The sequence below is a fragment of the Myripristis murdjan genome, chromosome 23 (assembly GCF_902150065.1).
Source record: "Myripristis murdjan chromosome 23, fMyrMur1.1, whole genome shotgun sequence".
NCBI classification, from domain to species: domain Eukaryota; kingdom Metazoa; phylum Chordata; class Actinopteri; order Holocentriformes; family Holocentridae; genus Myripristis; species Myripristis murdjan.
In genome coordinates this window covers 26,247,022-26,262,703 of record NC_044002.1, presented here as the reverse complement: position 1 = coordinate 26,262,703, position 15,682 = coordinate 26,247,022, and the positions used below count along the sequence as shown (strand labels likewise).

Sequence of the window (15,682 nt, the reverse complement as noted above, 5' to 3'; positions counted from 1 at the left end):
ATGGAATTTTTGACCATTCTTCCAAAAGCGCATTGGTGAGGTCACACACTGATGTTGGTCGAGAAGGCCTGGCTCTCAGTCTCCGCTCTAATTCATCCCAAAGGTGTTCTATCGGGTTCAGGTCAGGACTCTGTGCAGGCCAGTCAAGTTCATCCACACCAGACTCTGTCATCCATGTCTTTATGGACCTTGCTTTGTGCACTGGTGCACAGTCATGTTGGAAGAGGAAGGGGCCCGCTCCAAACTGTTCCCACAAGGTTGGGAGCATGGAATTGTCCAAAATGTTTTGGTATCCTGAAGCATTCAAAGTTCCTTTCACTGGAACTAAGGGGCCAAGCCCAGCTCCTGAAAAAACAACCCCACACCATAATTCCTCCTCCACCAAATTTCACAGTCGGCACAATGCAGTCTGAAATGTACCGTTCTCCTGGCAACCTCCAAACCCAGACTCGTCCATCAGATTGCCAGATGGAAAAGCGTGATTCATCACTCCAGAGAACGCGTCTCCACTGCTCTAGAGGCCAGTGGCGGCGTGCTTTACACCATTGCATCCGACGCTTTGCATTGCACTTGGTGATGTGTGGCTTGGCTGCAGCTGCTCGGCCATGGAAACCCATTCCATGAAGCTCTCTGCGTACTGTACTTGGGCTAATCTGAAGGTCACATGAAGTTTGTAGCTCTGTAGCAATTGACTGTGCAGAAAGTCGGCGACCTCTTTGCACTATGCGCTTCAGCATCCGCTGACCCCTCTCCGTCACTTTACGTGGCCTACCACTTCGTGGCTGAGTTGCTGTTGTTCCCAAACGCTTCCATTTTGTTATAATAGAGCTGACAGTTGACTGTGGAATATTTAGGAGCGAGGAAATTTCACGACTGGATTTGTTGCACAGGTGGCATCCTATGACAGTTCCACGCTGGAATTCACTGAGCTCCTGAGAGCGGCCCATTCTTTCACAAATGTCTTGTTTCACAGTCTGCATGCCTGAGTGCTTGATTTTATACACCTGTGGCCAGGCCAAGTGATTAGGACACCTGATTCTGATCATTTGAATGGGTGAGCGAATACTTTTGGTAATATAGTGTACATATATATATATATATATATATATATATATATATATATATATATATATATGTGTATATATATATATATATATATATATATACACACACATACACAGAGGAAAGTGTTCCCGTCTCTCTGCTGTGGTTCTGGTCCTGGTCCTGGTTCTAGTCCTGGTTCTGGTTCTGCTCTGGTTCTGCTCTGGTTCTGGTCCTGGTTCTGGTTCTGGTCCTGGTCTGGTCCTGGTCCTGGTCCTGGTCCTGGTCCTGGTTCTGGTTCTGGTCCTGGTCCTGGTCCTGGTTCTGGTTCTGGTCCTGGTCCTGGTTCTGGTCCTGGTTCTGGTTCTGGTCCTGGTTCTGGTTCTGTAGCTGATCAGCAGATTGTGGTTCAGGTTCAGTAAAGTGACAGTTGTATTCGTGTATATCCGGTGTTGTTGTTGTTGTTGTTGTTTTTCCTCCATGCTGACTGTGCTGAGACACGGAGCTGCAGACACTGTGGACGGGACCTGATCATCTTATTGATATCAGTTCTGTTATCGATTAGATTCTGTATTGATTCCCCTCGTCGGTTCCTTCCTGTGGATTTTCTTCATGGGAAAAGTCGACTCTGTGTGTTTTGACTGTTTGAGGCACACACACACACACACACACACACACACACACACACAGACACACACACACACACACACACACACACACACACACACACACACACAGATGACGTTTACAGTCTTTAAATGTGTAGAAAAGTCTCTCGTGGGGAAGAGTCCTGGCTGCGTGGAGTTTCCCAGGTTGGGCCGGGGTGGCTCCTAATCTGGCGGCCCAGATTAGGATTAGGATGAGCAGCTCAGAAAATGAGTGAATGGAACTGGTCATAGAAGAAGAAGAAAAAAAAACATTTCTGCAGTGTTTGAAGGTGAATAATTGTTTGATTTCTGACCAAAAAGAAAGAAAAAAAAAGCATCTTCATCACTGAGAAAGCGCTGTGGTGATGTTTGGAGCTGAAAGGGTTAACAGGCAGGAAACCCTGGATTACAGCGTTTACAGCCTCTGGGTGGATTAACGGGGATTAATGACACTCTTATCTTTTATCAGGAAAAATAATAATGCAGATCTAATGCAACAGCTTGAAGGGATGCACTGCTGTGTGTGTGTGTGTGTGTGTGTGTGTGTGTGTGTGTGTGTGTGTGGTGGGAGGAGGCTGCATGTTGTCTGTGTGGACACAAGATGGAGCTGTTGCCTTGCTAATGTGCACAGCCTAGTCTCTCTCTCTCTCTCTCTCTCTCTCTCTCTCTCTCTCTCTCTCTCTCTGTGTGTGTGTGTGTGTGTGTGTGTGTGTGTGTGTGTAATCCGTGTAGTTCAGATACTGATCTGTGCTGTTACATAAATCAACGTAACAGGCTTGACCATTTGAAACCTGAATGAAATTTGCTTGTTTTCCCTTTTTATTAATATTTAAATAAATACTTTAGCTGATGAAGTTTTTTTTTTTTTCATGAAGCAGACATTCACATTTAAAAAAAAATAATTTGATATATTTTTATTTTTTTATACATAATGTATATTTTTTCTATTTTTAGAAAGTATTTATTTTTACGTTTCTTAGATTTTTTTCTTCTGGCATTTAAAAATCTTGTGCTTTTACTTTCCTACCAGTTGTTTTTATTTTAATCTTTTATATGGAAAAAAGTCTTAGGCTGAATTAACTTTTCTTTTTTCAATAATTTTTTTAAAAAGAAATAAGAATATTTGTTTGGCAGGTTGACAAAGACATGTCAAAATAAAAGCCCTATCATGAATTATTTGTTTAACTGCAGCTGAAGAAAACACAAACAAACAAACAAACAAACATCCTCATCAGTGTGACGTCACATGAGCAGCATTTAGAAAACACAAGTGTTTCCAGAGGACGCTTCAAAGTGACGCACACGTCTGGTTCCTGTAAACAGAGACTCTAAAAGTTCAATTATTAACATTGAAAATATATTTTCAATGGACAAGAGAAACGTTAACACACCAGCATGAGGTCGGCTAACAACACCGGCAGGCTAACAGCTAGCCTAGCTCTGTATCAGGGCGTCAGTCTGTGTAGCTAACGTTAACGTAATGTTTAATGTTTTCCTTGCATGAGCCCCAGGAAGAGCAGCTGCTTCCTGTTTACTGACTAATGAGGATCCAAGTCAATAAATGAATAAATAAATAAAGTAACATTAGCCGCACACCGACGCCGTGAAGCCGAGCCAGTCACTAACCAGCTGCTAGCGGTTTTAGCTGGTGTTAGCGTTAGCCTGCCAGTGTTTTTAGATGATGTTAGAGGTCTATAAAATAATTTTTAGGTTATAAACTAATTCAGGGAGTCTCTGTTTACAGTATCCAGACATGTGCGTCTCTCATGTCTGCTCATGTGACGTCAAACTGTTGATGTTTTCCTTGTTTGTTCGTGTTTGGTCCGTTTCCTTCAGTGTGTTGGGCCTTCAGGGCCGCCGTAGCTCAGGCTCAGGTCTCACCTGGTGCTGATGATGTCGTTTTTTCCCAGGTGGCCAAAGAGAAGCTGACGTGGAAGGACCGCCTGCCCGGCTACTGCATCAACGTCTCGTCCATCCTCTTCATGGTCAGTCATGATCTCACACACACACACACACACACACACACACACACACACACACAACATGTGGATGAAAACATGTTAACAGATTAACAGGTGTATCGATGAATAACTGCATGACTGAGTGAATGTGTGAACGAGTGAAGGACCTGCAATGACGCTCACTTCCTGCCGCTCCGTTCTCATGGTTTTCCCAGCATCCCCGGCTGTCGAGGTCCTCGTTACGCGATAAGAACGGCGGGATGGTTTTCTCAAGACCTCGCGGCACCGCAGCTTTATTTTCCAAAGAGATTACGGCATAATTCTCTTAAGATCTTGGAAAACGAAGCGGCGGCGTTCCCTCGAGATGTCGGCCCGTGTTACCTCACCGTCCGGATGTTGACCCGGGGTCAAGCACGTTCACATCGGCGCTCCCTTCGCTCCCTTCGCTCGGCGGGATGGAAACCTGAGGAAAGCTTCCTCACCTCGGGGGAAACGGTTTTGTTTTAGCGAGAGCTCCAGTTGATCCGCCGTTCTCGCAGGAGAACAGTGTAATCTTGTTGAGATCTTGAGAACAGTATCTGCTTCACTCCGCGGGGTTTATTATATCGTGCTAATGACATAATTAACTGGAGATCTCCTTAAATACAACAAAAACACTGGTGACACGTCACAGGAACAGTCACTCACTCGTGCTGAGACGTGATTATTTGTCTTTATTCATGTCTAACCAAACACAGACGTATAGATGTTTATTTTATCTAATACTTAACTGGATCGTATGAATATAACATAACTATTTACAAGTAAAACAAGTCATTATTTTCCTGAGTTTGGTTTTCATTCGACAGAAGGCTCTTCTGCTAAAATTAGACTTTGCTTCCCAGCCGCTCACTGAGCAAATCAACTAACTAACTCATAAAAAATCATAAAAAGGTTTTAATTTGGGGCTAACGAACCGAAACGAAATGAAAACGAAAACATTGTCCATGTGAATCGCAGCGATACAAAGCTGGCGGAACGACTACGGAGCCCCAGAAGGGTCACACCGAGATTTTTATTTTGGGTCTTTGGCAATTTTGCATTCTGTCCTAAGTTTTTGTGTTCTCTTGCAATATATTGCTAGAAAGTAGGAAAGTATTGTGAGAGAACCCAAAACATATTGCATGGTAACGCAAAAGTTATTGCAAGGGGATGCAAAAAAAAAAAAAAAAAATCTGGTAAAAGTCGTAAAAGTCCTGCTCAAACTTGTAAGCAGCTGTAATTAATTGTCCAGTAAACGTATCCTAAAATCAGTTTGTTGTCATGGCAAAACAGAGTAAATACAAAGTGTTATCCATGAGCTTTTAGCATTTTCATATTAGTCATATGAGCCATTTAGCCAGTTCACTGTTGGCCACGCCCACATGACACCCCCGCCAAAATAAAAGTCCCAACACTGAGACCGAGAAACCAAACATCAGGACAAGTCAAGTTTTGGTTTCGTGATTTCATAAGTTCATTTTGTCATTATCTCAGCAAAAAAAAAAAAAGTAAAATTTCCTCGTGATATTAAGACAACTTGAAACACAAAATTTGTTATTTGGTAATAAAACCGTAATTTCATCTCAAGAAATCAAAATTATTGAAAAAACAAAATGAAACATGGCCTGTCCGGGCTTCTGTACTCCGTGTTACCAGGCAGAGATCATCAGAGCTAAAGAGTGATCGTCCATACAGATGATCTCTCTCTCTCTCTCTCTCTCTCTCTCTCTCTCTCTCTCTCTCTCTCTGTCTCCAGTTTGGCCTGACGTTTTCGGCGGTTTTCGGCGTCATCATCTACCGCATCACGGTGTCGGCGCTGATGGCGATGAGCCCCGACCCCGAGACCAAGTCCAACGTGCGCGTGACGGTGACCGCCACCGCCGTCATCATCAACCTGGTGGTCATCCTGATCCTGGACGAGATCTACGGCGCCGTGGCCGTGTGGCTGACCGAGCTGGGTACCGGAACACACACACACACACACACACACACACACACACACACACACACACACAGACATACAGACAGGCCTCCTCAGGTCATTTTGGTTTTCAGTGTAAAGCGCTCTCATTTGTCCACAGCCGTGTTTGAGTTCAGAAAAACAAAGTAAACAGACACAAAACCAAACAGCAGCTACATAACAAACATGCAGCAAAAATTAAAAATTAAAATCAGTGAATCACCAAAACTGTCCAAGAATCAAAATCAGAATCAGAAATACTTTTTGATCCATGAGGGGAAACTGGATCATAGGTGAAATTATAAGAAACAGGAAAGGAAAATGAGAAATATACAAATATGTACATTAGAAATGGAAAAAATATGTGCATTAATCCTAATTTGTGACACAGTAAATGTAGATGTGGTGAGATGAGCAGCGGGGAGGAAGATTGGATTTATGTTTATGTCCCAACCTGATAAATGTAATTTTGTCATCATTAACAGCTAGCAACAAGAGTTTAGCTCGTTAAAACTGCAAACTGAGATTAAAGGAATATTCCAACATTTTGGGCAGAAGCCCCGTTTTCCGACCTCCCCAGACTGAGACCAGATGCTGGACACCGTTTTCAAAGACTTGAAGACAACAGCCATTTTTTATTTTTATTTTTATTTTTTTTCGAAACACGTGTATTTCAGATCCTCATGATCCACTGTGTAACTCAGACAGCTTCAGAGCTGCTGTGAGGTTTATTTTTCCTCTTTGATGGAGCCAGGCTAACGACTCCCATTGACTTCAAGTCTTTATGCTAAGCTAACAGGAAATGCTACCCAGAGGAACTGAACCAGTGGACGTCCAGAGGTGGACATGGTGTCCAACATCTGGTCTCAGTTTAGGGAGGTCAGGGAAAGGAAAAGGGGGATTTTGCTCAAAACGTTGGAATATTCCTTTAAATAAAGAACACATTGCTTAAGCATCAGCATCAAAGATAAAAAGATTTGCATCATGGAAAAGTTCAGTTCTGTTTGATGTAGGGTTTGGGTTAGCCTTAGCATTAACCTGAACGAAATGAACATTACATGTCACAGTTTATGGCATGTCACTGTGTGTGTGTGTGTGTGTGTGTGTGTGTGTGTGTGTGTGAGAGAGAGAGAGAGAGAGAGAGAGAGAGTCTGTGTTTCTGCCTCTTAATAGACAGTTTGATGAAAGTTTGATGATTCGAAGCTTCACTCGTCCCAAAGCCACATTTACATTCATATTCAAAACCTCAGAGGGAGAGAGAGAGAGAGAGAGAGAGGGAGGGAGAGAGAGAGAGAGGAGATTTGCTGTGGCAGTATATTAACCTACTTCCAGCACAGTGATGGTATAAATGCATTCCAGCGGCAGACAGACGGGTGGCCCAGTTCTCCTTCAGCAGAAACACTGAACTCAGCTCTGCACACGACACACCAGCAAACACCTGACACACACACACACACACACACACACACTCAGGTGCTGCTCGACCTCTGCTGGGCGTGTGTGTGTGTGTGTGATGGAGGTAAAGTCTCCTCATTAGTGTGTTTGTGTCTCTCCATTCACTTCCACAGCAGCTCCCAGAATAAAACAACACTTTTAGCACAGAAACCAACACCAACAAAGAAGATTATCACCATAGAAACAACAACAAGACCCGGTTCCCATTTATTGAGGAAATTAAATGCCTCTTTTCCCGTTAATTTCCTATTTGAACTGGAAATTAGATCCGGCAGGTAGCGTCTGCATGAATCCTCTGCTCAGTAAACCTGCGCCGGGAGGAAACAACCTGATAGCACCTTCACAAATAATTGTAGTTAAATAAAAAAAAGTGGGTACCGGGTCTTGTTGTTTGTGTTTGTGTTGTCATAATCTTCTTGTTGGTGTTCGTTTCTGGTATAAAATTTTAATTTGGCAGCTGTTTTGCTATTGAAGTGAATGGAGAGATTTAAATCAGCATCAGGCAGATTGGGATTAGGCACCGCTTTTAGTCTGTGAAATGGTCATGTGACTTCTGAACGTCACGATGGAGGTCCTGGCAGCCGTTTTTTAAAAATGTAATTGTAATTATTTATTAAAAGTGCTATCAGGTCATTTCTTCCTGCTGCAAGGTTACTACACATCACAACTTCATCATAACAAGAAAACAGTTGGTTAATTTCCTTAAAAAAATGGGAACCGGGTCTTGTTGGGTTTTATTTTGTCATAATCTGCACACTTTTAGCACATAAATCCATAATTCATGCGCTGAAAGCATCCCGGCTGCGAGCGTGTGGGAAAGGGAAAGTGGCGACAGTGACATCAGCGTTATCAGAGTGTTTTGTTTTCAGCGTCCACTCAGAGAAACAGAAAATCAGTGGAACCTTCACAGCCTGAACGTCCCGCTGCGTTAAAGGGAAAAGTGTCTATAAAGTGATGCTGCAGAAAAACCAGGTGATTTTCTGTTTTGCAGAAATTCCCAAAACTGAGACGACCTTCGAGGAGCGTCTGATCCTCAAAGCCTTCCTGCTCAAGTTCATGAACGCGTACGCACCCATCTTCTACGTGGCTTTCTTCAAGGGACGGTGAGTGCTGCATGGTGTGTGTGTGTGTGTGTGTGTGTGTGTGTGTGTGTGTGTGTGTGTGTGTGATTACTAATGGAAAAACCAGAAGAAAGAACCTGTAACTGTCAAAAGTTGGAGGATTCCTGCAGCTTCTGCTAAACACACTGACTAGGTGGATCTAAACAGGAAGCTCTGACTCATTTGTTTCTGTGTGTGTGTGTGTGTGTGTGTGTGTGTGTGTGTGTGTGTTGCAGGTTTGCAGGTCGGCCTGGGAATTACGTGTACGTCTTTAACGATTACCGGATGGAGGAGGTGAGCTGCTTTGTGTCTTTCTATTTATTTGACTGAAAACATAATTAGACGTCGGCCTCGTTCAGCCTGCAGGCGAATCAGATTCAGATTCTGATTCTGATCTGAATCTGAATCAGAATCAGCTTTATTCGCCAAGCATGTATGCACATACAAGGAATTTGACATACAGGCACGGCAAACAAACATATTACAGAGAACAGAAAGGAGACAAACTAAACAGAAAACCCACCAACTAATGGATCAAAATCAGATCTTCAGCACAGACTGTCCACACTGTTTACCTGCAAGGGATCAGACCAGATTTCTGTGTCCAGACATCGCCAACCGGGTTGCTATGGTAACGACGTAGGCGTCAGGTGATCGCAGGTGAAATGGAGCTCCATCGTCTCGCCGTCCAAACAGTCTTTGGCTTTGGACAAATTCAGCGACGGAGGAGCCTGAGATTAATTAATGTATCCATGGTAACAGCTTCCGTCGCCGAGAACTGATGTCATCGCTGTGTGTCGCGTTGCCAGTGACGTCACAGCCGCTTTGAAATCCTGTTTTGAGCGTCCAGACTGAGACGCAGCTGCAGAAATCTGATTGGCACAGCATCTCAGACCTCGTCCAGATGTGGTTTGGATCACATGTTTTTTTTTTTTTTAATTTATTATTATTTATTTATTTTTGGGGGGTTTGTTTGTCCAGACTTTCTAAAATCAACCTGGATACAATCTGGATGTGACAAAACACAGATTTGGCGAGCATCAGCCAATAAAACACTGAGCTGCTGTTATAATCCACTACCACTGATCAAACTCTCTCTCCCTCTCTCCCTCTCTCTCTCTCCCTCTCTCTCTCTCTCTCTCTCTCTCCCTCTCTCTCTCTCTCTCTCTCAGTGCGCCCCGGGCGGCTGCCTCATCGAGCTCTGTATTCAGCTCAGCATCATCATGTTGGGGAAGCAGCTCATCCAGAACAACATCTTCGAGATCGGCATCCCGTGAGTCCGTCTGACTTCCTGAGTTTAGCTTTCAAAATAAAGTGACAAGAAAAGCAAAAGCAAAAAAAAAATTAAATAAATAAAAAAATCACGCCATGTGCTGAGAGTGATGGCTCTCGTCTGAATTTGTGGTTCTTGAAAACTGAGCGTCACTGAAACATAAAAGTCATGTCCGAACCTTTATTTTGAAATGTAGTTGAGTTGCGTCCAGCGCTGTGGACAAGCAGCGACACCGAGCGGCCGAGATCAGCTTTGTGTTTCAGTTTTTCACTTTTAACTGCAACTCAGATCGAGTTCACACGCCACTCTGAAAACTGCTGGTTCCGGTGAGGTTCCTCCAAGAACCAGCGGTTACTCGGAGAACGTCTTGTCCTCCAGGAAGCTGAGCTCCGCCGGGCTGGTCAGAGGCTCCTCTCTGCTCAGAGGTTCTCACAGCTCCTGGACTCCCTGTGAGGTTCCACCTGTGTTTAAGGAGCTCCTTCACAGAACTTTGAATTCCTTTATCAGGTTCCTTTTGGAACCATGACCAAAAATAGGTTCTGTGAAGAACCCAACACTTTGGAGAGGTTCTTCAAGTATTAAATTTAAAGGTTTGTGGAGGAAAGTTCTGGGTATTTATTAGATCAACATAAAGATAATAAAAACTTTGAAAAACTGATTGACAGCTCGTATAAACCAAGTAGTAGTAGTAGTAACAGTAGTATCAGTAGTAGTAGTAACAGTGGTAGTTGTAGTAGTAGTAGTAGTAGTAACAGTAGTAGTAGTAGTAGTAGTAACAGTAGTAGTAGTAGAAGTAGTAGTAACAGTAGTAGTAGTAGTAGTAGCAGTGGTAGTAGTAATAGTAGTAACAGTAGTAGTTATAGTACTAGCATTAGTAGTAGTAGTAACAGTAGTAGTAGTAATACTAGTAGTAGTAGTAGTAGTAGTAACAGCAGTAGTGGTAGTAGTAGTAGTAGTAGTAGTAACAGTAGTAGTAGTAGTAGTAGTAACAGTAGTAGTAGTAACAGTAGTATTAGTAGTAGTAACAGTAGTAGTAGTAGTAGTACTAACAGCAGTAGTGGTAGTAGAAGTAGTAGTAGTAGTTTTAGTAACAGTAGTAGTAGTAGTAGTAGTGGTAGTTGTAGTAGTAGTGGTAGAAACAGTAGTAGTAGTAGTAGTAACAGTAGCAGTAGTAGTAGTATTAGTAGTAGTAGTAATACTAGTAGTAGTAGAAGTAACAGTAGTAGTGGTAATAGTAGTAGTAGTAACAGTAGTAGTGGTAGTAGTAGTAGTAGTAGTAACAGTAGTAGTAGTATTAGTAGTAGTAGTAACAGTAGTAGTGGTAGTAGTAGTAGTAGTAGTAACAGTAGTAGTAGTATTAGTAGTAGTAGTAACAGTAGTAATGGTATTAGTATTAGCATTAGTAGTAGTAGTAACAGTAATAGTGGTAGTAGTAGTAGTAGTAGTAGTAACAGTAGTAGTGGTAGTAGTAGTAGCAGTAGTAGCAGTAGTAGTAGTAGTAGCAGTAGTAGCAGTAGTAGTAACAGTATTAGTAGTAGTAGTAGTAGTAATAGTAGTTCTTTTATATGAGCATGAACCATCAAAATAAAAGTTGGATTCCTGAGGAACACCTTTCCACATCTTCAGAATAAAAGGCTCCTGCAGGGCACCACCCTCACATTCCCATCATGCCACAGCTCGCCTCCTGTATGCAAATCACCTGGAGGTCAGAGGTCGGCTGTGTTTTCACACCGCGGCCGAGAGAGAGAGAGAGAGAGAGAGAGAGAGAGAGAGAGAGAGAGAGAGAGAGGGAGAGAGAGAGAGAGAGGGAGAGAGAGAGAGAGAGCAGGGCGAGCGAGGCAGAGACATATAGAGAGTCCTGACCTACATCAGAAACCTGTAATCTCCCAGAACAGCACCATTAAACCCTGGTGTGTGTGTGTGAGTGTGTATGTGTGTGTGTGTGTGTGTGTGTGTGATGCTAAATGTCTAAATTGCAATAAACTTTTTATTGTTAAATGCACATTAATTGAATAGGAGACCCAAATTGCATGCATGTGTTTTTTATTGTCAAGTATGTATGAGCTATGGAGTGTGTGTGTGTGTGTGTGTGTGTGTGTGTGTGTGTGTGTGTGTGTGTGTGGTTTTGGAACATGAATAATGCAGCGCTGCATTTAGATGCTTTTATTGGAGCGTTTTACAGCAGAAACTAAAACGTGTAATCCCTGGTTTAGAGTTTTATTTGCACACACACACACACACACACACACACACACACTTCACTGCACACATACACAAATGAACACACAGTCATGCATGCACACACACACATACATGCACTGTCACACACACACACACACACACACACAGCAGAGAGTCTCTCGCTCCGTCCGCTTCCTATGTTTTTTTTATTTTTATTTTTTCTGAAGTAGTGAGTCAGCATGTGAAAACAGCTGCTTCACGGCCCAACATGACTCAGTATGACTCAGCATGACTCAGTATGACTCAGTATGACTCGGCGTTTCTCTGGAGGCGTTGTGGCGTTTTGGCCGTCGTTCCCGTCAGACTGCCGGACCCGAATCTGCAAACTCGGCTTCGGGGTTTTTTACTTTTTTTTTCGTGTTTTATACATTTTTTTTTTTTTTATACATGAAGATCACAGATTACAAACACCGTCTGTAATCCGCTTTTCTTGAGGATTACTTTTGAAATGTTTCATCCCAAAATAAATTACAAAATAAGTAAAAATGATAATTCAGAATCAGGCAATACTCAACGATCCTGTCCTCAAAACAGGAGCAGGTTTTATTTATTTCAGTTTTTTTTTTCTTTGAGCAGCAGTGATGAAAACATAAATTTATCTCACAAATATAAAGAATAATAAAAGTGCAGAGAATAAAGAACATGAAGGTTCACGCTTCCAGCTGGTCAGCCGTGTTGCCTCTGTAATCAGATTAGAGCTGGAATCAGATTACTTTTCCTGCTAACAAGGTAATGGAAGGGCTTGTTTTAATTTTCAGTAATCACATTACGCTAACTGTCCTAATAAAAATCTCATTACTCGAACACAAAGAGGAAAACCAGACGCACAAAGAGCAAAAAAAAAAAAAAAAAGTCAGAAAAGCGATGCATCTCCACCAGCAGGGGGCGCCGTTGAGCTCCAGACACAGTCAGATGAACAGCGGTCAGTGGGACTTTAATGGGACACATTTTTTTCTGTGCCACAGTGGAATTAATTAAATTAATTATTAGAATACATAATTTTTAAAATTATTTTTTCTTTTTTCTTTATTTATTATTTATTTTTGCACATTTCCATTTTTTTTTTTTTTTTGTAATTTTATTTGGAACCATAAAAATATGTTGGGATAATTTTTTGCTAATTTTCTCCTCACCTGTTTTAGAAAGGAATCCAGTGAATTTGCTCAGGTCTCAAAGGGTTAATTTTACTTTTAGTTAATTCACTAGAAAAATTATCACAATACAAAAAAAGTCTGAGAGATTATTTTAACACGATGTTATAATCTGACCTCTCCTCTAATTAATAATCTCGCCTCAGATAATAATCCTGTCTGCATTACAAATATTGACAGGAACAGTCCAGTTACTGATCAATATCTGGAATCAAACAGACTGATCAGTTTATAGCATTGAGCCCCACTGACCAACACATGTTCTGCTCTGTTTAGTACTCAGAGCTGCCCCCGCTGGACACAACACTGAACTGCAGCCTGTTTCTGTCTCTCAGAGTTGAAGCGTCTCGGCAGCGGTCAGAGGGGTGGACTGGCTTGAGATGTCGGATATTTAAAAAACTTTTTTTTAGAATAAACCTGAAAACACTCCACTGTTTCCTCCTCCTCTTCCTCCTCCTCCTCCTCCTCCTCCTCGACAGGAAGTTGAAGAAGTTGCTGCGGGTGCTGAAGGAAAAGGGCGAAGCTGAGGAGCAGCGGGAGGAGCAGAGGAGTCGGCCTCCCCAGCAGTGGAACCTGGACTACGCCCTGGCTCCCTTTGAGGGCCTGACGCCCGAATACATGGAGATGAGTGAGTCTGCACACACACACACACACACACACACACACACACACGATTTATTTTATCATGACCAGTGTATCACAATATTTATTTTATCGTGAAACAAATCATATCACGACCCTTGAATTGCGATATTTATTTTGTGGTGACTCTTGTATCGCAATATATAGTTTCTCATGACGAGTGTATCGCAATATTTATTTTATTGTGAGCTGTGTACTCATTTGCATGATTTTTAGATTTTTTTTTTTTTTTGGAGTAACTTTTCAATAATGTTGTAGTATTTTTTTTCCCCTGCAGATTTTTTGGGTCAGTTTTTCTCATCACTTTCATGTCGTTTTTATTTTATTTATTCATTCATTTTTCTATCTTATTCTTAGATCATCATTCTTATTATTATTACTAATATTATCATTAATTTTATTTTTATTTATTTATTTAGTTTATTTAATTAGTTATTTTTTTAGTTTTTGTATTTTTTTTTATTTCATTTTAATTTATTTTTACAGTTTCTATTTTTTTTTTTTTTAGTGTAATTTTATGGTCAAATAAATATAACTTTTCTCTTGATTCCTTTAATCAAGTGACTTTGCTGAGGCGTTAAAGGGTTAAATGTGTTGAAACGAGGCAGAATGAGGCAGATCAGCCATCAGGATCCAGAAAATGACACTTGATTCAATTAAATGCTGGAAACGAGTTGATTAGTGTTGGAAACAGGTGGGATTATCTAATCCCACTGGTGGATTATTGTGACCTTGTTGGAAAAACAAGGAAAAAGGAGATTTAAACTCTGAAGATGAGATCTGGTAACATGGAGGTGATTTGCAGCGTGTGTGTGTGTGTGGTTCACCTATAGGGTAAATGTGTGCATGGTCTCACACACACACACACACACACAGACACACACACATGTTCAGTGGTTAATTTACGCTGCCGTCAGACCGCAGGACGTAAAGAGCAGAGACGCAGACGAGGATCAGAGGGATCTGAGATCAGCTGGACGTCGTTTGTCTCGTCTGAGGAGAAGAAGAGGACAAAACATTTGGACCGACTTTCAGTTTGACTCCTCCCCTCTCTGCCACGCCCCTCTGTGCCACGCCCCTCTGTGCCACGCCCCTCTCTGCCACGCCCCTCTGTGCCACGCCCCTCTCTGCCATGCCCCTCTCTGTGCCACGCCCCACTGTGCCACGCCCCTCTGTGCCACGCCCCTCTCTGCCACGCCTCTCTGTGCCACGCCCCTCTCCTGCTGGGTCACTGGGGTGGGAGTTGATGTCATTCAGTCAGAGGAGCTGATGTGTTTGGAGGAGCCGTGTGGAGTTTGGCCTGCAGGAACTGCAGGAGGAGCTGCAGGAGCTGGAGGAGCTGCAGGAGCTGCAGGAGCTGCAGGAGCTGGAGGAGCTGGAGGAGCTGCAGGAGCTGGAGGAGCTGCAGGAGCTGGAGGAGCTGGAGGAGCTGCAGGAGCTGGAGGAGCTGCAGGAGCTGGAGGAGCAGCAGGAGCTGGAGGAGCTGCAGGAGCTGGAGGAGCTGCAGGAGCTGCAGGAGCTGGAGGAGCTGCAGGAGCTGGAGGAGCTGGAGGAGCTGCAGGAGCTGGAGGAGCTGCAGGAGCTGCAGGAGCTGCAGGAGCTGCAGGAGCTGGAGGAGCTGGAGGAGCTGCAGGAGCTGCAGGAGCTGGAGGAGCTGGAGGAGCTGCAGGAGCTGCAGGAGCTGGAGGAGCTGGAGGAGCGTCGGCTGCCTGGATTCCCTGAGTTTCCTGTCAGTTTGTGTGAGTCAGCAAATGAAGAGCAGATCAAAGCAGGTCGTTTTCATGAGGAGCTGAACAGCCTGCCTGCCTTCTTCTGGTCTGATGAGGTCCAACGAGGTCTGATGAGGTCTGATGAGGTCTGATGAGGTCCAACGAGGTCTGATGAGGTCTGATGAGGTCCAGCGAGGTCTGATGAGGTCTGATGAGGTCTGATGAGGTCCAGCGAGGTCTGATGAGGTCTGATGAGGTCCAACGAGGTCTGATGAGGTCTGATGAGGTCCAGCGAGGTCTGATGAGGTCTGATGAGGTCCAGCGAGGTCTGATGAGGTCTGATGAGGTCTGATGAGGTCCAGCGAGGTCTGATGAGGTCTGATGAGGTCTGATGAGGTCCAGCGAGGTCTGATGAGGTCTGATGAGGTCTGATGAGGTCCGATGAGGTCTGATGAGGTCTGATAAGGTCTGATGAGGTCTG

The 15,682-nt window shown here is 43.2% G+C and overlaps 1 protein-coding gene across 1 annotated transcript in view; it reads left to right on the top strand.

Moving 5' to 3' along the window:
• Window positions 1-15,682, top strand: part of ano2b (anoctamin 2b) — a 91,867-nt gene that overhangs the window by 49,291 nt on the left and 26,894 nt on the right. The window contains exons 18-23 of the mRNA XM_030045896.1: window positions 3,599-3,673; window positions 5,427-5,628; window positions 8,077-8,188; window positions 8,422-8,479; window positions 9,358-9,458; window positions 13,330-13,478. Coding sequence (XP_029901756.1) covers window positions 3,599-3,673; window positions 5,427-5,628; window positions 8,077-8,188; window positions 8,422-8,479; window positions 9,358-9,458; window positions 13,330-13,478 — 697 coding nt within the window. The remainder of the gene's footprint in view (window positions 1-3,598; window positions 3,674-5,426; window positions 5,629-8,076; window positions 8,189-8,421; window positions 8,480-9,357; window positions 9,459-13,329; window positions 13,479-15,682) is intronic.